At 35.7% G+C, this 22266-nt stretch overlaps 1 protein-coding gene across 2 annotated transcripts in view; it reads right to left on the reverse strand.

Annotated features, from left to right (window-relative positions):
• Window positions 1-17914, reverse strand: part of LOC149777414 (peroxisomal acyl-coenzyme A oxidase 3-like) — a 54467-nt gene extending 36553 nt beyond the window's left edge. For both annotated transcript variants that reach the window (XM_089942033.1, XM_089942032.1), the window contains exons 1-5: window positions 17541-17914; window positions 12657-12887; window positions 7855-7929; window positions 4505-4594; window positions 884-1116 (exon numbers count right to left, since the gene is read on the reverse strand). In XM_089942033.1, coding sequence (XP_089798159.1) covers window positions 884-1116; window positions 4505-4594; window positions 7855-7929; window positions 12657-12887; window positions 17541-17771 — 860 coding nt within the window. In that variant the 5' untranslated portion in view covers window positions 17772-17914. The remainder of the gene's footprint in view (window positions 1-883; window positions 1117-4504; window positions 4595-7854; window positions 7930-12656; window positions 12888-17540) is intronic.
• Between the last annotated feature and the right edge of the window lie 4352 nt (window positions 17915-22266).

Consider the following 22266-nt stretch of genomic DNA (forward strand, 5'->3'; position numbering starts at 1 on the left):
CATAACACATGACATTCTCTGCCTTATGGATTAGGGTAGGGATGCTATTGACAAACAACATCATAACATATGACATGCCCTGCCTTATGATTTAAGATAGGGATTCTATTGAGAAACAGCATTATAACACATGACATGCCCTGCCTTATGGATTAGGGTAGGGATCCTATTGACAAACAGCATCACAACACATGACATGCCCTGTCTTATGGATTAAGGTAGGGATCCTATTGACAAACAGCATCATAACACATGACATGCCCTGTTTTATGGATTAGGGTAGGAATCCTATTTCTTCTAAAGATGGATCATTTTTTTGGGGGGTTGTTGATTTCATATTTTGAAAAAATTCCAAATATTTGTTACACTACAAAAAATATTTAATTCACAGTACTCTGATGTCCATTAACTACTTAATTTGTCAGATGCTTACAGATAATGGTCTCAAATATCTGCCAAAGGTTTATTAATTATACCCCAGATTTTAAACCCACCATATTATGCCCTAGGTATTAAAGGAAGAATACTGTAAAAATCAATCAATTACTGATGGTAACAGTTTCAGCCTAATGTATCATATGACCTGGGCCTTTCATCTTTTGGGCAGTCTTAAACCTGGAAACTCTAACGTTTACTGTCAGAGTTATCGTCAAGAAAAACATCACCCAATACTGTGGCCACACCAACATATATTTTATATTTTATGAGTGAAAAGACGTGTTTTGCTTATGATCTTCTCTGCAACAAATTTAAGAAAAGATGGAAAATTAACAAGAAACTTAACTCCCACTGCATCTGGATTTCATGTGCAAATGTATTGCTAAGCATGAATCAACTGATTATAAATGTTATCAGACAGGTTCCTCATTTAAATGATTCTTACCCATTATCAATACCATTTAGGCCTAGCTTTTCTCCCATGTCCCCAACCATAATACCAGGAAGAGTCTTTAGGGACCTTGGGTCCCTGACAGGCACAATAAAGGAATGCAGACCATGACATTGTCCATCTGGAGTGTATAGCTGGGCATAAACTATAGCATGGGTAGCAGTCTTCCCTAAGTTTCCTACCCATATTTTTGTGGCCTCAAAGTCTGGGGTTGTTAGAACAAACTCCTGAAAATTAAAATTAAAGTTCTGGAAGATAACTAAAAGTATTGCAATTTTGTTTTCACATGTTAAAGTCATAAAAATTACTAAAAGTCAAATACTGATTATCGAAATGTAGGTTATCTGTAATAACTGCCAATACAAAGTAACTGAAAAATGTTCCCCAGATACATGCTTTATTTCCATACAAGGCACACACCCTTCCCATTGATCCTGCCTTTTATTTACCTAGAAAGTTTAAAACTTTAACATTAACCTTAATCTAAACAACTTTAATACTGACCTTAACCTAAACAACTTTCAACATTGCCCTTAATCAAAACAACTTTAACACTGACCTTAATGTAAACAACTTTAACCTTAATCTAAGACACTTTATTACTGATTTTAATCTAAAACAATTTAACCTTGACCTTAATCTAAACACTTTAACCTTGACCTTAATCTAAACCACTTTAACACTGGTCTAAATTTTAAACACTTTAACACTGATCTTAATCTAAAACACTTTAACACTGATCTTAATCTAAAACACTTTAACCTTGACTTTAATCTAAAACACTTTAACCATGACCTTAATCTAAAACACTTTAACACTGATCTAAATCTAAAACACTTTAACACTGATCTTAATCTAAAACACTTTAACCTTGACCTTAATCTAAAACATGTTAACCCTGACCTTAATCTAAAACAATTTAACCTTGACCTTAATCTAAAACAATTTAACCTTGACCTTAATCTACACACTTTAACCTTGACCTTAATCTGAAACACTTTAACCTTGACCTTAATCTAAAACACTTTAACCTTGACTTTAATCTAAAACATTTTAACACTGATCTTAATCTAAAACACTTTAACACCAATCTTAATCTAAAACACTTTAACACTGACCTTAATCTAAAACACTTTAACCTTGACTGTAATCTAAAACATTTTAACCTTGACTGTAATCTAAAACATTTTTAACACTGACCTTAATCTAAAACACTTTAACCTTGACCGTAATCTAAAACACTTTTAACACTGGCCTTAACATAGGATGTGGACAGACATAGAGAAGTACAGATTTAAAAATGTTTGCTTTGTCAAGCTCCTACTAAATCAGGGTCAACAAAACTTATCAGTAATCCAGACAAATTCATGTCTCCCTATGGGTCCTGATTTTTATTCATTTTTAGGCATGCATTTATGTACAGGTATTCAAAGTACATTCAGTTCCATGTCTAAATGCAAGATCATAAGACACACAGCACACAGTGCATAGGGATACAATAATTTGATAATTTTACAAGTTATTATGACAACTTAAGAATATAATTAAGTTAAAACTTCACCTACAACAAGGTGACAAGACATTTGATTGGGTCATTTTTAATAGCACTTTCAACGTTTTATTTGGCTATATCATCCACAGGAAATGAAAGCTATGTGCCCTTCTCAAGTACACACCATGGCAGCTGGTTTGGGCTGGCATAGGTGGATAATGAACCCAAAACCCTTGAATTATACATCCAATGCTCTCACAGCTGAATTAATACAGTTCCCTTATATGAAGGTTCTCTACTTGTACTAACACACATTAAAGCAATGAACATTCAGAAGAACATTATAAATTTTCAGTGCTAAGGGCAAATGTATAATGCCAAAGTTTGCAGCATGGTTGTTCAAGTTTTCAGGGTAATACAATGCCCTTGCCCTGACTGTACACCTTCTCTTTATTACAGAGTTAATGGGACCTATAAAAGTAACCTGTATTATAAATCTGAGAACCTTATACAGAGGGATAGTCAAACAAGTCTGTGTCCTGAAGGTGCATTAAAACATAAAAATATAGATCCTAATATGAACCTGTTTTATCTACCTATACAATGCACAGGATCTCTTTGGGAGGCCCAAACATCACTAACACTGATGCCCTGTACAGACAGCATCACATAAGGACATTGCGAATCAATGGGTAAGGCTTGGGCGTCAGTAAAATAGCATCAGCGTAAAAACAATTCAACAAAGTCTTCAGGCGGAAACCCAGTATGTCTTCATGCCTTTATATTTATTTGGAGTAGCAGTAACAGTATTTTCAAGATGTTTGAGACACCCCACATTAATATAATCGTCTAATCAGGAGTAGTGGTCACAACAGATGGCTGCTATAGCAACCATATTGTATTTCAGAACAGCACTTTTTTCATGTAGGACCAAGCAGACATCATGAGAAGTCTTTTAGTGAAAACCACATTTTGATTTGACCATCAATTGAGGAGTAGTGTTAACAAGATTTCAAGCTGTCTATTGTGGTGTCCATATTGGATACCTGAGCAGCACTATTTTGATTTAGGACCAAACATACCATGGGATGAATGTGTGTGCAAATTTTCATGGCAATCCACCAAGTACTGTGGAAGCATAGTGGTAACAAACTGGTGCTAATGAGGAGATGGATGAATGACAACAGACATCAGGCTGCCCAATAGGCTCTTCTGGTCTATCGTACACTGCATTCAGTTACAAGGGCAATAACTCTAGCAATTAAATGAAAGATCAAGGTGGTCTGTCTTTATGCGCCTTTTGAAATGATGACCATTGCATGTACAGAGTTATATAGAAATCCATTGAAATGTCTGTCATACGCTGTATTCAGCTGCAAGAGAAATAACTCTAATAAGTCAATCAGATTACAATTATGTCAGCTGCAAGTTAAAAAGGGCCATAACTCTTACATAAACTGCAGGAACACAGTGGTTTGGTGATATGCACATCTTCATGTGCTGACCATAATATTTAGTCCAATTTTATGGCAAACCATCAAAAACTGTGTAAAACAAGATTATGTCAAATAGTTCATCAAGCAACAGTACAAAAAGGGCAATGCTTATACATACATGAATTACCATAACAAGAACCAAGTTTCATGTCAGTCCATCAAAAACTGTGGGACCAAATTACTAAAGAGATTGTGTTCCAAACAGAAAGATAGAGAGACAGAGGAAGAGACGGACATATGCACAAAAGGATTACTTTACATCAAAGCTGTTTCTAAAGGAAGATCATATATGGAAATAAAGGAATAAATACATTCAATGGCTTTTGTACTTTTGTTAAAAGTCATCCACAAAACTGTTGCTAAAGCAAACTCAGTAATACCTGGAAATAAAGGAAAGAATGTATAATCAGTAGAATTTGTATGTTAGTTAAATTCATCACAAAGGCAAAACCCAGCTCAAATGTACACTAACCCTTAAGTTAACCTTGACTATATACCAATCCACCACCCATGCCTATATGCAAAAAGTACACTGTTTCATACAGCTAATCCACTAAAATGAAAATCACTGGTTGCAATGAAGACCCTAAAATTAGTCCATAAAATCATCTTGTGTAATAGTCATACCTGTGTCTGAGGGTCATAGATTGCCTTGGTTCTCATGGCCTTTGTATTGCTACCGTGACTTAGTTCTGTCAGTGCAAAACACCCAAAGTACTGAAAATAGGATGAACAGTATATATACATAAGAAAATATTCTTTATGCCGAATAAAAAAATATCGAATGTTTGTGTAAATATTTTGCAAAAAAGTTTATTACAAATGCATGATGTTTTCACATCCTTGACAATAATCCACACTGTTATGGATAGTGAGAGAGAAATGTCATCTTAGTTTTGTTAGGTAGGTAGATAGATGTTACAAACCTTAGTGCAAAGCTAGCTTTGTGTTTGTAAACTATAAATGCCCTCACTGCAAATATAATGACCAAATAGTGATACGCGGACAACAAGTGCAAAATGTTTAACCAAAATTTGTAAATTTGAAGTATTGCTTTAATTTCATGAAGGATACAAATATAAACAAGGTTACCAAAATGATGAAATAACCTGAAAATCTAATTAGGTCATTTATATGTTAATGCAAACAGTGTCATTGGTCTAACTCACATGGCAGGGCCCCAAGTGGCTGAGTGGTATAAAGTGTTCTCCATTATGGATCACTGCCATCTCACCTCTGTCTGCATGGGTTCGAGTCTAGGATTTGGCCAATGTAGGTATGTGTGAAAACTTGCCAGTAGCTTCTCATGAGTCGGTGATTCTTCCCAGGGGTTTTCCCAGGTTCTTCCTCCACCATTAATACTGGCTGCCAAACACAGCCTATCATGTGCTGAAAAATGGCGTTAAACCCCACAACAACAACTAATTCACATGGCTTTTGCTTAGCTGTACTAACAGGGCTTGTCTAAAAATATCCAAAATGTTAACAAATATGTTTAACAAAATAAAAATTATTGTAATTTCTTGCAAATCTACTCAGGTCACCTACATATATATGTATCAAGACAAATATGCCAATAATAATTTAACTGACCATCTGAAAAGGAATTTGTTTAATTGTGCCAACATTTGTTTGTGAAGAAGTCTAGTTTGCAATTTACAAAATCAAAAACAAACACCCTGATTAACTATTGTAATAGCCTGATCAAATTCATCAACATTTACATACAGATTTGCTATCCATAATCCATTCATCTACATTTAGTGCTTTTTGTGCCATCTCACTAACAAGCCTCATGGGATGGACAGATGGACAAACAAGATTTACAGATGGATGTAATAGATGGATGGATTGACAGGACCCAAATCAAGATTCCCCTGCAGCAAGCAATGGTGGAATACATGTTTACAATTCATAACATTCAGAGTGCAAAACTATTATTTGTGATACCACTCCAATAATTTCACAGGATAAAAAGGTGGCTGCACCAGCAGTTAGTGGGTATATAAATACCATACAGACGAGACATAGTATTCTTTTTAAATAATGCATCAACGTGAACTTATCCTTCTATAATTATAAGAATAAAAAGACAGTCAGGGACCAGGGTTGATGAGTTACAAGAATAAAAACACAGTCAGCTACCAGGGATGATGAGTTTCAATAATAAAAACAGTCAGGGACCAGGGGGTGATGAGTTACAAGAATAAAAGCACATTCAGGTACCAGGGGTAATGAGTTATAATAATAGAAACACAGACAAGGACCAGGGCTGATTACTTACAAGAATAAAAACACATTCAGGGACCAGAGTTGAGTTACAGAATAAAAACACAGTCAGGGATTAGGGGTGATGAGTTACATGAATGCAAACACAGTCAGGGACCAAGGTTGATGAGTTACAAGAATAAAAACACAGTCAGGAATTAGGGGTGATGTGTTACATGAATGAAAACACAGGCACGGACCAAGGTAGATGAGCTACAAGAATAAAAATACAGTCAGGGACCAGGGTTGAGTTACAAGAATAAAAACATAGTCAGGGATTAGGGGTGATGAGTTACAAGAATGCAAACACAGTCAGGGAAAAAGGTAGATGAGTTACAAGAACAAAAACACAATCAGGGACTAGGGGTGATGAGTTACATGAATGAAAACAGCTACGGACCAAGGTTGATGAGTTACAAGAATAAAAACACAGTCAGGGACCAGGGGTGACTAGTCTACTGCATCCAACTTCCTTTATACATCTTCTTCCAGAAATTAAATAGGGCACTTTGCAGCAAACACCCTTGGACATGCAACTATGGAATTCATGTTTATTTCTAAAAGCAGACCAAAAAAAAGATCAACAGAAAAATACGCATTAAATATTCAAGCCCCATATTTTTTTTATTAAATCCCTTGTATATGTATATTCAGAAAACTGACCCTTTTTTCACATGGAGGGAAATTTTTTGCTTCAATTTTCAGTTCTACAACAGATCCAAAATGTGACAATACAAATATGATAAATTTGAATAGCATGGAATCAAATGCAATATTTCACACATTAGCATGTGACAATATCTGATATGCTCTTAAAATAAGTAACAGAAAGAGAGAAGACAACAAGCTTTGTAAAATTTAAACAAATAATTTATTTACCTAGAATACAAAGTAAAAAATGAGAGAAAAAAGGAAATTAAAGTATTGCGAATTAAATCCAAAAATAATCCAAGAATTAACGTCACAAGTCCTAGTAATAAAAAGTCCTGAATAAAACTCAGTTCAAGACCTGAAGAAATCCAAAATTGAAGGCGATGATGTGTCTGTTATAGCCTATGAAGTACTGATGTGTCAACCATCTCTTGCTGAATCACAGAAATATTATTCCAGGTTTGAATTTAGTATAAAGTCCAATGAATGTCTTTACCCAAGAATTTTATCACAGCACTTTCATATTTCCTGAGAAAATAATCAATTGAATTCCATCAGTTGAAGAAAATAAAATTCAACCCAAATTGGTCACAACATAATACAACTTAAAGAGCTAGATGTGAAATCATGACTGGTAAAAACCTCACAGTCACAAGATCATATAGTTCTCTGCTTGACCCAAGGTCACAAATTAGCATTTTCTGAAAATAACCATTACCTAATGGTAAATAACCTTCTAGAATGATCTAATGAGCTTTATAGCCTACAAAATTCACTTTGGAATCTCCAAAACCCTGACCCAAATCAACATGTGTACCTGAATAAAAATTTGGTTAATAAGCTCATACACATAGAGAATAATTAAGCTATTATTAGTTGTTTACACAAATGAAATTTTTAAAAAATTTAAAAGTCAATCAGGTCAAACAGAAACGAACTCAGTGCTGGCCAAGGCCAGGTCCAGCAAACAATGTTACAATAACATGTAATGAAATTTAAACAAATTAAAACTAACAGACACACAATTACATTAAATATACAAAACAGCAGGCACTCACCTCAAAATTATTTGTCTTCTCTGTGAACTCTGCATGTCTTGCAGAACCTGATGCCATTATGGTGCCACCAAACATCTGAAAAGTATTTATGGATAATATGTTTTTGTACTGTTAGATACTGTGGCTGAGACCAAAGTACCATAGCTTGACAGCCTCATGTACATTATACATTTTTTGTACTACTGGATACTCTGAGACCAAAGTACCATAGCTTGTCAGCTTCATGTACCATGGATATGGCCACAATATCAGTCACTATAAACAAGATAAGATGAACATTGTTTACAAAGGTCACTATAGTTCTTCAGGGGTCAAGCTAGACTTGAACTTCAGGAAGAAGTGACTTCTCCTTTTGGACAGAACAGAAAGAAGTAAGAGCTCAACAGGGAGAAGTGGAAGCAAAGCAAAAAATGCACTATATATATATATATATATATATATATATATATATATATATATATATATATATATATATATATATATATACACACACACGTGTTCTCTTATTTTAATTATGCCCTCTATTTCGCAGTATTTATATTTGCATTTAACACTGGATTTAAGCAATACTCTATTTTGGCCATATGACTTTCAGAGAGAATAACGGAAACTACAGTGTGATGAATTTTAAATGAGTAACCAAATTACATTATTGTAATTGCAAGTTAGTAAAAATGCTTAATCAAGTACCCTATATAATTTTTTTCTTACTTTCTAAATGTTCACAATAATGGCACTTGAAAGATTTCTAAACACATTTGAAACAATCCCTGTACATTGTGCATGAGGACAAAATCACACGTGCTTTCATATCATACTGTTTTTCCTCATTTCTTTGTTGCGGATAAAATATTACCCTAACTATTCATACATAACACACTAAAATGCATAAAATTATAGACATGGTTCCTTTATAGTCAGTATATAAACTAAACCCTTCTTTCCAACCAAATCAACACAGAAATGTGAGTACATCTATATTTAGAAGGTGGGATTTTTGTACTGTAACAACTCCCTTTAATTAGCTTTATTACAACAGTCCATTGACAGGATTGTATATTTATGGTTTTATTGTTTGTCTATGTACTTGTAGTAATTTTAAGCATTGGTTACATTGTATTTGCTTCGCTGCTTTTTTTCCGTATTATCTCAAATACGAGTCAAGTCAGAAAAAAACTTTGACCTTACAACACTTCTTGTGAATTCCACATCATAGCATTTTCCCAATTGTTTCTGACCTACATAACTGCATTTTAAAGCTAAATTGTCAATAACATAATACCTAGGCTTTGCTTTCTACTAACTGTATATTTTTCTGAATATATCTGCCCAATGATTTATGAAAACAGACAAGATAATAAACCAGTACTTCCCAGACACAACAATGTCCATCATCATTTCCTCATTAGTGGTTCATTACAGTTTCAAACTAATTTTATGACAAAATAGTGTACATCTACAAGAAGCAGTTAAAATATCCAGGTCACTGATTCTGTTCTTAAAACACACATTGCTATTTACATACCATTGTTAAAATTTCAAAACACAAGTTTGTATGTTTTTGTCATCAAAAGATAACATGAGGAAATCGGACAGTGACAGTTGCTAATTTACTTGGGAAAGGATTAATGGTCAATCAACTATCAAAACACATGCAGTGAATATGCACTAGAACTAACCTGGCAAAGGTGAGGGTGCATCTAAAAAACTATGGTCAGTGAATGTAACTCAAAAAATCACAAGGCGAAGTCGTTTTTGCTTTCCTAACAGAAGAAGGCAATGTTTGCATTTTTTAGGCGACTTAGTCACCCACTTTGCCTGGTAGTGTGACAAAGGTTATTATAACTATGTCATTTGTTGACCCTTTACTTACAGGTTAACCAAATAAAGTTTAAAAAATGTATATGTTGGTTTATTGTAATTGTCCACTAATGCAGCTTTAACTGTGATCTAATTATGCATTTTATAAGTAATTATCCACCAAAGAAAGTTTACATGTCATCTAATATGTAACTATGTTTTAAATAATAAAAAATAAATAACAATAATTTAAAGTGTACATTGCAGCAATTGCAGTAGGTCTAAAAATCGTTGGTTTGTATGAAAATTCAACTTTATCATTCACGGGCATTTCTGCCATTGGAGACAAAAAACAAAAGCATATAGCTGATGAGGAACTAATATCCTTTCATTATTATAGAAAATGGACATACTTTACTTCCTGAAATAAATGTATCAAAAGTCAAACAACAACGCTTTTCATATAACTGACACTGGCTGGACATTTTTTTCCAGTAATAGGGGACAACAATTTTCTAACCCAACTAGCCTGTACATCTCTACAAACAGAAAGTATTGTTGGACAAGTGAAATTTCATGAAGGCATCCCAACTAGCCTGTACATCTCTACAAACAGAAAGCATTGTTGGACAAGTGAAATTTATCAAAGCATCCCAACTAGCCTGTACATCTCTACAAATATAAAGTATTGTTGGACAAGTGAAATTTCATAAAGGCATCCCAACTAGCCTGTACATCACTACAAATATAAAGTATTGTTGGACAAGTGAAATTTCATGAAAGCATCCCAACTAGCCTGTACATCTCTACAAATATAAAGTATTGTTGGACAAGTGAAATTTCATGAAGGCATCCCAACTAGCCTGTACATCTCTACAAACAGAAAGTATTGTTGGACAAGAGAAATTTCATGAAGGCATCCCAACTAGCCTGTACATCTCTACAAACAGAAAGTATTGTTGGACAAGTGAAATTTCATGAAGGCATCCCAACTAGCCTGTACATCTCTACAAACAGAAAGTATTGTTGGACAAGTGAAATTTCATGAAGGCATCCCAACTAGTCTGGACATCTCTACAAACAGAAAGTATTGTTGGACAAGTGAAATTTCATGAAAGCATCCCAATTATCCTGTACATCTATACAAATATAAAGTATTGTTGGACAAGTGAAATTTCATGAAGGCATCCCAACTAGCCTGTACATCTCTACAAACAGAAAGTATTGTTGGACAAGTGAAATTTCATGAAGGCATCCCAACTAGCCTGTACATCTCTACAAACATAAAGTATTGTTGGACAAGTGAAATTTCATGAAGGCATCCCAACTAGCCTGTACATCTCTACAAACATAAAGTATTGTTGGACAAGTGAAATTTCATGAAGGCATCCCAACTAGCCTGTACATCTCTACAAATATAAAGTATTGCTGGACAAGTGAAATTTCATGAAAGCATCCCAACTAGCCTGTACATCTCTACAAATATAAAGTATTGTTGGACAAGTGAAATTTCATAAAAGCATCCCAACTAGCCTGTACATCTCTACAAATATAAAGTATTGTTGGACAAGTGAAATTTCATGCAAGCAACCCAATTAGCCTGAACATCTCTACAAATATAAAGTATTGTTGGACAAGTGAAATTTCATGAAAGCATCCCAACTAGCCTGTACATCTCTACAAACAGAAAGTATTGTTGGACAAGTGAAATTTCATGAAAGCATCCCAGCTAGCCTGTACATCTCTACAAATATAAAATATTGTTGGACAAGTGAAATTTCATGAAAGCATCCCAGCTAGCCTGTACATCTCTACAAATATGAAGTATTGTTGGACAAGTGAAATTTCATGAATGCATCCCAACTAGCCTGTACATCTCTACAAACAGAAAGCATTGTTGGACAAGTGAAATTTCATGAAGGCATCCCAACTAGCCTGTACATCTCTACAAACATAAAGTATTGTTAGACAAGTGAAATTTCATGAAGGCATCCCAACTAGCCTGTACATCTCTACAAACATAAAGTATTGTTGGACAAGTGAAATTTCATGAAGGCATCCCAACTAGCCTGTACATCTCTACAAACAGAAAGTATTGTTGGACAAGTGAAATTTCATGAAGGCATCCCAACTAGCCTGTACATCTCTACAAACATAAAGTATTGTTGGACAAGTGAAATTTCATGAAAGCATCCCAGCTAGCCTGTACATCTCTACAAATATAATAAAGTACTACTGGGCAAGTGAAATTTCATGATGGCATCCCAACTAGCCTGTACATCTCTACAAATATAAAGTATTGTTGGACAAGTGAAATTTCATGAAAGCATCCCAATTATCCTGTACATCTCTACAAATATAAAGTACTGTTGGACAAGTGAAATTTCAAGCAAGCAGTCCAATTTTTACAGTGATAAAAAGAACAAACATTATAATTTGTAAAACTCTTCACCACATCATTATTGCTGTCATGTATGGTCAAACAGGAATTGCTGATTCCTGACTGGTATCCTTGACAAAGCATAGACTGACACTGGTTATGTTCTGATAATCTGATTTCCTTGACAAGTGGATGACAGACTCTTTGGTACCAGTCTAAGCATCAAAGACTGTAAGCTTCAACACACTTTTCTACTGCCATGGAATAGAATGTCAGTGCAGAGTACAGTCAGATATGTCACTGTTCATACCTGACAATACTATCATCTATTTTTAAGCATCAACCTTGGTTTTCCCTAGAATTTAAATATCAAAAGCACCATCATGAGTCCCAATGATATTTAAATAGCAGGAAAGCCTAAGATGTTCACAACTTTTTGAGAATTGGAGATTCTCTCTATGAGGTCAAATAGAAACACTACTTCATTCAAACTCCATCAACTAAGCTAATTTGGCATAAAAATGATTAAATGAGACAACAATTAACTGTTTTTCATTTTTCTTCTATTATTTATGTTTGACAGGCCTTACAGCCCAATTAAATACTGGAAGAAATAGTCTACCTCCTTGTCAAGTTGGTACTTGGCTACGAGAGACCAGTTATACATTCCAAGGCAATCAGTTTGGACCTGGTGCTTCAGGGGATTGGAAAACAGCTCCTTCTCCGACAAGAAATTATACTCAAAAAGCCGCTTTGTTCTCAGAAAAGTTATTTCTCTATATTTCTCTACAGTCTGGGTCTGAAGACTGTGGGAAAAGAGTGGATCATTCTCAAGTGTCGTCCAAATCTTGTTCTGAAATCAAAGTGGAAAGGCAGAAATCAGACAAGAGGCCGTAAAAATCGTGATATCACTCACCTGGCTTATATGTAACAGATGATCATTTCACTACATGAGTTATCTAAATGTAAGTAAACAACTTATGTAAACTATCTCACAAACTGCATATAATGTTAATTTTATCTATTTCATATTCATCCAAAATTATTACAAGTCAAGTTCAGTAATGATGCTTTATGAGTCATGGTACTTGGTCCATCACCCTTACTTTTCTTCTCTGGCACAAGAAGTTGCCTATATGGCATGGCACTCACAGTACACACCAAATGACCTCAGAAAATACATATACAAGCTGATTACAGCTGACTTCAGGCCAGAAATGCTTAATCACGCATATTTAGATGCAAATTTGTTGTCTGGGACACAGAAAATCACTAAGGCAGGAGTCCTCCATATGCACACAATAGCTGGGCAGCAAATTCAAAGACTTGCCAGTCCTGCATCAACCACCTGCCGAGTGGGAAAATGTGTTGATCAATAGACCATTTTAGCAATGCTGATATTTATAATGTCAGAATTCAGTGCCTGAAAGTACCCCCTGATGGATATGTTGTCATTATAAGAGTACATCAAAAGAACATGACCAAATATCTGGGCAGCAAGTTAAAAGACACACTAGCTGCTGAGTGGTGGGGAAAATGTGCTGATATTTACAATGAATGAATTCTGAGGCAAGTAGATCCAGTGATGCACATGTGGTCATATTTTGAGAGTACATCAAGGGAACAAATTTAGCTTTCATTATCTTGTTTTTTTCCTTGTGTAGCCAAATAAGTATTTCATGTGACCTCGAGATTAAGACATGTCGAGACTTAAACAAAATGCTGTTTGCAAATTTGGATAACTATTTTGGGGTTAATGGGCAAATTGATGAAGATTGTAATGAGACTCAGAAGAGTGCTGAAGTTGCTAGAATCGACAGTTTAGATGGAACAGTAGCCAAGTTTAAGAAAGTGTGTGATGCCTGTGCTTAGTGTTTGGAATAAGGCCTTTCCTTGAATTGACAAAATTCAGTCTGTTTCGAATGGACAAACAAGAGCTATTTGTCAATGGTGTAATAAAATTTGGAAAAAGCAAACACAATGACAACTACTGGTTCTTCTGGATCTTTTGCCACTTCAGGTATGCCCAATATGATTATGGGAGGGGACTGCAACCTTTGCTGGTGGGACCCACAATTTTGCCAAAATAGAAGTCCTGGACTCCTAATTGTAAAATCCTAGCGAGACCTCTGTAGGCTGATTGAATGAGACCGAAGCACACCCCAAGCTGGCTAACTGCCAAAAAAGCATAGGATGATTAGTTTCACCAGCTGACAGAAATCTGTCTGATTTTGATTTGCCAAGGCATCTAATGACAGCACCTGATCATGGGTAGAAAATAAGAAGAGAACATAACGTCACCAAAAAGACCTGCTGCATTTATTTCCAGTTTACAAGAAGATAAATGTGTAGTCGCAAATGGTCATAATACGTCCTAGGCAGGGAAGGCTGATAATGATATATTTTAATCGTCCTTTATAAACAAGAACTGGGTTCGGATATTTGTGAATCCAGTTGTTTTTGTTTTCAAAATTAACCCACTTTTTTATCTGTTTGGGGTCCATGTGTCCCAATATTTTCATCTCTCAAATTAACACCAAGGCAAAATGAATTTCAATTTCAGCTAGAAGTACAGTCTGTAGCAGGCAATGGCCTATGCAAGAGTAATTCTAGTTCAAATTACAGCCACCTTCACATGTCAATGTGGGTAATTTTCAGCACGATATTATGAGTATGGTATCAGGTTTTGGTTTGTATAATAACTTATTTATATCACAGAAGAACTAGTTAAAATGGAACTTTCACGGAACAACTAGTTAAAATGGAACTTTCCACTAGTTTTACCTACAATACTTTGTGCAAGCTACCCTCAATGGTCAATTTGTACTGGAATTTCTACATTTGCTTTAAAACACTTCTAACTGGAATCAAAATTAACTTATTTGCATAAAACTAATGAACTCTGATGATGCCGTTTCGTAGTGAATATTTTTTATTTTCAGGGGTATTTTTATCAAAAACCTAATTGATATACCTAAGTGATGGTGCTGAACTACATGCTACTATAGTATTCATACACTCTCCCATTTGTTTGTACACCTCAATCAATTTTAAAAGGAAAAACATCAAAGTTATAAAAAGTGCACAAAACTTAGTCATTTCATTCATCAATTTATATTTTCTAACCTGACTTTCATCAGGAGGTCCATAACACAGACAACATATTGGTGTTTCAAGCCAAACTGAAGCTCTCTGTGTAAACAAGCAGACAGACTATACACTGTCCTTTTCTGCTTTCTAGAACTGTCCATTTCGGTCACCAATGCATCATCTGCATCCAATAAAGTATTTGCAATGTCTAGGCTTAATAATTCTAAAACAAACAGACACTTCCTGACAAAGCCACTAGCAGACAATATTCTGCCCATTTTACCGGGACGATGGGCAACCAGGGAGTTTCTCCTATATGCGACCACCAAAACTGACCATTTTGAACAAGGCACACTGAAGCAAAATCAACTAATATATTAAATATATAGATACTAACAGAAAGCCTGATTTGTGTTCTGTTTGTGTGTGTATTTTTTTTTGACAGTATCTTGAAACTTACTGAATTTATTTCAACTTCCTAAAACCATGTAAACTCAACAGTAGATCTGCCAGCATACCACAAATATGGCTACTGCTGATGTCATTCAGGACTATCTAATGAACAAATACAATGGAGAAACTTATATACATGTGTTAAAAGAATGTTCTCCAAAATTTACTGGTTTACATGTATTGAGATTATCAAAGAAAGTAAATTTAACAATTTTGTTGCTCGAAAACATTGCCTCACCCACACAAATATGACAACCATATTACTAACAAAGTTGCCATTTGATGTGAAATGCCAGTAAGTTGACAGTGTTTAGAACCCCCTAGTGAAAATCAGGTTTTAAATGATAAATTGATGAAAGAAATTACTAAGTTGTGTGCAAATTGCACATGCTTGATACGTTTGTTTTTTTTAATCGTTGTGGGGGTGGCTACAAGAACAAATAAATATGTGTTGGCGAGTGTCCCCATTTCTCATTACTTACCCTAGCACTTTTTTCCCTCATGGTTAAAAAATTAAACAAAAAATAATAAAAATCACATTAAATATATATAATGTTTAACAAAAACAACCTGCCTAACCTAAATTTAAAACTGTTGTTGTTGTTCATCCATCGAGTCAACAAAGACCTCTCTAGTCATCTGAGGGTTGCAGTGGCAGTGTTTTATTCTGTGCGTGCACAGGTGGCTAATGAGGCCAATCCTTGCATGGAATGTTTGTTTGCATAAGGAACAAGGGATGAGTAGGACATCTCCAGGAGGGTTGATGGCACGTGCTTTTCAGGCTTGCATCTTCAGATAAGCAGCTGCTGTCTTGCTAGAATTGCACAACTTGGAGCCTTTGTTCACGAAGGAATGCCAAGTGACTCAATCGCCTACTGTTTGCTCCCAGGATTCAGCGTTTATGTTGAATGCTTTCAATGCAGCTTTCAGATTGTCTTTGAAGCATTTCTTCTGACCTCCGTGGGATTGCTGTCCTTTCTGTAGCTCACCACAGAAGAGTCTCTTAGGCAGCCGGTGGTCTGGCATGCGTACAACATGTTCTGCACAGCATAGCTGGGACTGCATCAGTGGTGTGGATACTGGGTAGACCTGCTTGGGCAAGTACCACAGTGTCTGGAACCTTGTCCTGCCACTTGATGTTGAGGATTTTACGGAGACTTGTGGTGTGAAAGTGGTTCAGCTTCCTGGCATGGCATTGGAACACTGTCCACATTTCACATGTGTAAAATAGTGTGAGGAGTACAACTGCTCTGTAGACCTTTAGTTTGGTCTGGACGCTGATGCCTCTTCTATTCCAGACATTGGCATACAGTGTGCCGAAAGTTGAGCTGGCTCTGGCAATGCAAAGGTTCACTTTGTCATCAATAGTGATGCTCTGTGACAGTGTGCTGCCAAGGTAGGTGAAGCGGTTCACTACACTGAGTTTTTGGCCATTGACGGTGATGTTGGGCTCAACATAGGGCCTTCCAGGGGCCAGCTGATGCAGGACTTAAGTCGTTTTGGTACTGATGGTGAGACCAAAGCTTGTATAGGTGCTGGAGAATTTGTCAACGATGTGTTGGAGGTCAGCTTCTGAGCCTAGTGCAGTAGAAAACATGCATAGTTTGTTGTTAGGCCCAAATGGCTGCATGTGCTAATACTAAAAAACAACGAGATTTCAGACCCATTCTGATGATAGTAAAATTGATGATAATAAATAATTTACTCCGATTCGTCTTTAAATATTAGTCCGTGTTGTACATGAACTTGATCCAGTGTGCCATGCTGAATCGGGCTCAGGTCCGAGTTGTGACAAATCTGGGCAGAATGGTCTTTTTGGTCCAAATTGTCCTGTATTCGCAAATTTTTCTGTGATTATCTACCTATGAATACGAAATGCCTAGACTGCAGATTAAAATAACGTTTAAATATCAATTTAAATGGATAAGAAACATGGACAAAAATAAAAGAAATCGGAAAGAACCTTAAATCTAAGTATATCTTCTCCATCTAGAAACAGCCTCATTTTCTTCCAGTCGAAGGACGCCCGTTTTCTGTACTCATCAAGCGGTCCTGGAAGAAAGTCTTTCATCAGATTTAAATTGTTTACATCCTCCTCCCCCTCTGACCCAGGGACCACGACATCTGGATCCAGGCCATGGGATCCCTGTCCAGACACCTTTGTCACCTTTATATGAACCTTTTTGGAATCCATTTCAGATTAAATAAATTTAACGTTGCCTAGATTTACAAAAGAATCACCGTATCACGTGAAAGGAGCATAGCAAAGGCTATAAAATCACGTAGACAGTGATAAAGTGATCAAAGTTTATATATCGATGAAGTTGCGCTTATCGTATCTTCTTACGGAAGAGTCTTGCAACGAGACCATAAAGGGGACGCCTCAAAGAGCTTTTTGTGGTATATTATCTGAAACGATCAATACAAAAAAAAATATACCTTACTCCATTTAGTGTATTTATTACGCATTCAGTGTGTTAACGAATCGGGTAGGGGCCCCGAGTGGCCGAGTGGTCTAAAGCGCTCTCCGTTACGGATCACTGCCATCTCACCTCTGTCTGCGTGGGTTCGAGTCTAGGATTCAGCCAATGTGGGCATGTGAGAAAGCTTGCCAGTAGCTTCTCGTGGGTCGGTGGTTCTTCCCGGGGTTTTCCCGGGTTCTTCCTCCACCATTAATACTGGCCGCCATACATAGCCTATCGTGTGCTGAAATATGGCGTTAAACCCAACAACAACAACAACAACAACGAATCGGGTCTTATCGTGCTGGTAATAATGAGCGCGCAGGTTTGTTTTTTTTTTTTAATTTAATTTTTGTTCTATTACGCGGAGTGAAAGAAGAATGGTACCGTACCAAAGTGAAACAGAAGACTCATTTCAGCCTAAAAACGTTACTAGTCAACACAAAAGTTAGATGGCTGTTCTTAGTCCAATAAATCAACATTACCCAACCTACTTCATCAGACAATTCATTTGTATTTGCATCTTGCAAGGACATACTATGTGCAAGGCATATACTGAAATCATTTATCTTACACACCAAACAGTGGCATGACTAGATGTGGGGGGGGGGGGAGGCCGCACCAGGTGACACCGTCAGAGGGGGTCACTGTCTATAAACATTTGTATGGACTGTTACGGAAGGAGGTCCATGGGGTTGACACCATAAGTTACCGCACTGGGTGACACTAACCCTAGTGACGCCGCTGACAACGAACTAGTACGACAACCATTGATTTTTTCATTTTGTTTTTCATTTTCTTTCTTACTTTTGAAGACCCGTCGTAGTCCTGTGAAAGCCATAAAAAAAAAATGTATTTTTATTTGGGTGTGCAATTACAGATAAATAAAAAATAGAAAGGAAAACCAAACAAAAGTTGGGGTTTTGTGGGGGTTGGGGGTTGGGGGTGTTTTGGTTTTGTTTTGTTTGTTTGTTTGTGTTTTTGGTTTCTTTTTGTTTTCATTTATTTTTCATATCTAAACTATTTACAATTACTTTCTTCAAAAATAGTTTTCTTTAGTTCCAGTAGCACAGTAATTGATACCGGATAAACTTTTAAATAATCAAACATTATATGAACCTATCTATCAAAATCCCAGTCAGACATGTATTGTTATATTAACCTAAAACATAAGCGTATGTATTTGTGCTGTTTTGAATTGTAACGTAGCTTATACAGTTTTAGTCATATCGCTACGATGTCTGCAGTATGACAATTTACAGTGATTTATGGCACTGGGGCATCATGTCCCACCCAGTCACAGTATCCTGGAACATGGCCGACCAGTCCTAACACTAACCGTTAATGCAGAGCGCCAAACGAGGTAGCTCCTAGTAACATTTTTAATATAAGTCTCTGGTATGACTCGGCCGGGGTTCGAACCCACGACCTCCCGTATCCGAGGTATAACATAAGGCCTAATCAGGAATAATAATAATAATAATAATATCAGCAACAACAACAACAATATCAATAACAACCACAAAAAATAATAATAGACATATGATTGTCTTGAAAAAAATAAAACAGTTATCACCACCCACCCAAAAAATTCAGTTACAAATGTTTAGATACAACCTGTAAGGATGTTTAAGACTAGTAGTTACTGTGTTTGTATTCCGATAAGTATTAAAACTTTCAGGCGGGGAGTCCAGTTTGATGTCACCATGAAAGATGTAATTATCTGGTTTGGGCACAGCTGTTGTTTTGCTGCATCTAAAAGATACTTACACCCCGAGTTTGGTTGAAATTCAATAAAAATTAAAGGAGTTATTGTGTTAAGAGAAGAAAAAATGATTCAAAGAATAAATGCAATGGCTTATGATAGGTTCTACAACTCGCTGTAATCAAGCTTGTATAAACGAATTCTGTGGACTTCACTTACAAAGTGTACGGAGAGGGAGTTTAGGACCTAAACCGTATTTAAAATGTGGTGTTGGGGTTAGAAGAAAACGCAGTTGTGTGTGCAATGTGGTGGTAAAAAAAAATACAGAGAACTGAAAAGATACTATGATTTTTAAAAAAAACAAAACACTGATAATAATGACAGTCATAAAAAGCGCTAAAGATTATCTGGCTAGATTTTCAAAATAATCATTTAGACAAATAATCATTTAAACAAATAGTAGTATTATATAAATGGAGCACAAAGAATTTTTTAAATATCTTATCATCAATAATTATGAAACATCTCGTGATGTACACCATCACGAAATGTTTCATAATTCTTGATGATAGGATATTTTAAAAATTCTTTTTGCTTACACATCAGGAACTGTCGACTAAACCACCCTGTTGGTTTTTTTTTTTATGTCGGAGAGGTTAATATCGATGGCTGGTGGACTCGACCACGAATATTATCTAATATCGTTGACATAATAACACCTGGTTTAATTTTTCCATTATTATCAAACACAGCTTTGCTATTTTCAGTTACTTCATTAATTGTAACGATAATATCTTTCAATGAAAGATTGCTTGTTTTTAATTTTCCTTGCTTATCTTGAAATGCAAGCACTTCGTTTGGATCTACATTTGCGAGATTCAATAATTCTGATATTTCATTACTAATCTGTTTACTTATATTTTGATGAGCTATTCCGTGGGTTATTTGTTTTCGTTCTGATGAAGATCTTCCGTAAATATCAACCATTATACTTTAAGATCTGTTTAAAACGAGGCGTCTACTTGTATCATCGTGCACATCTTTACGAGGTGGCAATGTTGATGATGACACAGCTTCGGGTACAGAAATTACTTCCCGGACACGTATTGGCGGATCGATTATTGTTTGTATTGGTAATGTAGAATACGAGACTGGAGTTTTTATTCTGTTTACGTAATTTAAAATTTCTCATGGTGGAGCCAGTCCATACGAATCAAAATAAACAATTACACGTGGATCAATTGCGTATGCCACCCATTGAGTACCAGGACTGAAACTTATAAGGGTTTCTATGTTGTTTGATTGTTCTGATAACTGATCACGCATAAAACAATTCTAAATTTTTTATGTTTAACTTTTTCACCAGCTTCAAGTAAATCAACATTTGAGATAGGAAGAATAACGAAGTGTCCTTGGAAGTCTCATACCTTTTTCGTATCGATAAGGAATTCCTGGTAATCTTAGACCCCTTTCCCTTTTTTTATTTCGTTTTCCTTTTTTGTGCTGCTAATCCACCAGCAGCTCCAAGTGTTGCTGCTTTTGCAACAGCTGGGGGCTGCAGCGTTTAATAAAGCTGGTATAGCTGCAATAAATGGAAATATATCAGCGGTTTAATCGAATCTTTAATGGTGCTCGCAGAAAGATTGAGTTTAAAGCCTGTTTTTGATTGTTTGTCATCATTGTAATGCCTGAGTTGACGTTCTAACAATGATAATTTATTTTGACCACCTTTGATCTGGTCTTTTTTTTAGTGATACTTTTATTCCACAGTTCTTTGCTGAATTTGATTGAATCTTTTTAATCTGACCAGGAGTCAGATTGACACTAACATGACGATATGACATTATAAATATTGTGAGCGATTTAATTACATGTTTTCTATCGGTACGTCAATAGCTCTAATTCGTCCGCCAGTGCCTTCAAGTAACATTGCTTTGTCTGAAAGAATAAATGCGATTGCTCTATTATTAATACCAGCTTAGTTTACACGAGCTCGAAAGTAAATATCAACAACAGATTGTTTGAATAATTATATATGCTCCAATGAAAAATAATAAATCGGATACAGACTTCGAAAATCTATATTTAGATCACGTCTCATAAACGTCATTAAACGATGATATGCACGTGCTGCATGACTATTTTCAGAACTCAACAATATATCTTCAGATGGTTCTTGATGTCCGTTTATCCTTAAAGAAACTTCACTAACTTCAAGGTCGTCAAATATCATATGACTATGTGTGAATATAATCGAACAGTATTTTGTAAAGCAATAAAAATATGCCTTGGTGCAGAAACTTCTTGCTGTCATGCTATATGCCATGTAAATATCCCAACAACATTACTCTGAATGCTATCTGTAGTTACTGTCAACCATGATAACAACGATTTTCCACATGAATTCATAAAACTATTTAACGTTTCTTCTTCAGCAATTGTTGGAATCATTACTGGCATCCACGGTGAAAGTTTTGTTAACATTACTTTACCATCATTAGCAACAGCAACAGATTGCCAGA

The sequence above is a fragment of the Sinohyriopsis cumingii genome, chromosome 18 (genome assembly GCF_028554795.1).
Source record: "Sinohyriopsis cumingii isolate HCF-2022 chromosome 18, ASM2855479v2, whole genome shotgun sequence".
NCBI classification, from domain to species: domain Eukaryota; kingdom Metazoa; phylum Mollusca; class Bivalvia; order Unionida; family Unionidae; genus Sinohyriopsis; species Sinohyriopsis cumingii.